We start from the raw sequence: 2,145 nt of genomic DNA on the forward strand, positions 1-2,145 counted from the left end.
CTCCTGCTGCCCGTGTGCTCAGGAAGGGAGGAGGTCACAGGAGAGACCATGTTTGAGCTGGTGGTTTTTTTTTTTTTTGGTGGGGTGGGGATCAGTTGTGAGGCTTGAACTCTGGGCCTGGACATGGTCCCTGAGTTCTTCAGCTCAAGATAGCACTGCATTCTACCCCTTGAGCTACAGCACCACTTCCTGTTTTCTGGTGGTTAATTGAAGATAAGAGTCTCACAGGGCCTTTCCTGCCCAGGCAGGCTTTGAACCATAATCCTCAAATCTCAGCCTTCTGAGTAGCTAGGATTACAGCCCTGAGCCTCCAGTGCCTGGACTGGGCTGGTTTAAGTCCTACCTCATGAGTTCCCTACTAGCCCTATTCCCTATGCCGTAGGTTGATATAAAAATACCTGCCTTAAGCCGGGTGCCCTTGGCTCATGCCTCTAATCCTAGCTACTCAGGAGGCTGAGATCTAAGGATCGCAGTTCAAAGCCATCCCGGGCAGGAAAGTCCATGAGACTCTTTTTATCTCCAATAAGCCACTAGAAAACTGCAAGTGGTGCTGTGGCTCAACTGGTAGAGCCTTGCCTTGAGCTGAAGAGCACAGGGACAGCACCCAAGCCCAGAGTTCAAGCCCCACGACTGACCAAAAAAAAAAATGCCTTACTAGGTGTTGGTAAGTCTTACATTTGTGTCGCTACCGCCTCGACCAGCAAGACAGCAAGAAGACGCGACACCGAACTCTTCTTTCTGCAGTTTATTCAGGACCTTTGAGCAATCTTCTGACCCCAACCCCGGGGAGCATTCCCCACAGCCTTAAGTACCCGCTGGGTAGCCAACCCTGATACGCCACGTGGGAACCACCAATAGGTTCAGGTGCGCGGAAGCAAGCCAGATTCTTTGCCTTAGCCATATAAGGAGTTGTTTACCACTGAGAGCACTCGCCATCGGGAAGGCGGAGGGTGGAAGCCGGCGCCATCTTCCAGGTGCGGCTGCGCGCAGCTCTCTACACATTTGTAATCCTAACTATTCATGAGACTTAAGAGCTTGAGGATTGCAGTTCAAAGCCGGCCTGGACAACGAATTCCCTGAGACTTCAGGCAGTGGCACTGTGGCTCTAAGTGTTAGAGCACTAGCTTTGAGCAAAAGAGCTCAGGGACAATGGTGTCTAGGCTCTTGAGTTCAAGCCCAAAGACCAATAAAAATAAATAGCTGCTTTGTGCTATGTGAGTCTACCTGATACGTAAATATGGTTGCTGTTATGGAATATAATACTCTGTAAGGTGCTGTCGTATTTTCATACCACTTAGGATACACTGGAGTTGTATATTGGCTGATGTCTGAAGGTCAAAGTCTGGGCTGGCCCAGTGACCTGATTTCTGTTGCACTCTAGGTGTTCACTCGAGAGTGCATGAGCCACTATCTGAGAGTGTTCAACTTCCTCTGGAGGGCCAAGCGCATGGAGTACATCCTCACCGACATCCGCAAGGGGCACATGTGCAACGCCAAACTCCTGAGGAGCATGCCAGGTAACCACCCCTGAACCCATGGGTGCCACATGCCAGGTAACCACCCCTGCACACGTGTTGCTGGTTTCTGGGAACTCAGCTGAAGTTGAAACTTACTTAAAGTAATTGAACTCAAAGAGACTCAATATTTGCTTTTAAAGTTTGTTTTTGCCAAAAGGCTTATTTGTAACATTACTTTTCTTCAGTGGAGACAGAAAGAAAATTGAGAATCGCTGGATATTTTTCAGACCATGAAATTTCTTTTTCTTTTTCTTTCTTTTTTGGCAGTACTGGGGTTTGAACTTCAGGATCTAATGCTTCAGAGGCAATACTTGAGCAGTACTCCCAGCCCGCTTTTCAAATTGAAAACTTGGTTGCTACATATTGTCAGATTATGCTACTTACAGGCAGGAAGCAAGCACTAGTTTAGTTTATATGTCAGTAAACACAGCTCTCCTCACTTGAAAGTTGCATATTTTTCCCCCAACAAGGCTATTGAATTTAAATTAATAAGTTTAATAAGGGAAAGTGGAGGTTCATTTTGGTGTGCTTTATGCTCTTAAAATTACTATTTATACTTATTTTTTCAGAAAACTGGAAGTTTGTTTTGTTTTGCTTCTTTTGGGGTGTTAGTTTTTTTTTTTTTTTT

The 2,145-nt window shown here is 46.2% G+C and overlaps 1 protein-coding gene across 1 annotated transcript in view; it reads left to right on the plus strand.

Annotated features, from left to right (window-relative positions):
• Tubgcp3 (tubulin, gamma complex associated protein 3) overlaps positions 1 to 2,145 on the plus strand; it is a 62,696-nt gene that overhangs the window by 44,201 nt on the left and 16,350 nt on the right. The window contains exon 17 of the mRNA XM_013022841.1: positions 1,382 to 1,517. Coding sequence (XP_012878295.1) covers positions 1,382 to 1,517 — 136 coding nt within the window. The remainder of the gene's footprint in view (positions 1 to 1,381; positions 1,518 to 2,145) is intronic.

Source organism: Dipodomys ordii, unplaced genomic scaffold (genome assembly GCF_000151885.1).
Source record: "Dipodomys ordii isolate 6190 unplaced genomic scaffold, Dord_2.0 Scaffold64, whole genome shotgun sequence".
NCBI classification, from domain to species: domain Eukaryota; kingdom Metazoa; phylum Chordata; class Mammalia; order Rodentia; family Heteromyidae; genus Dipodomys; species Dipodomys ordii.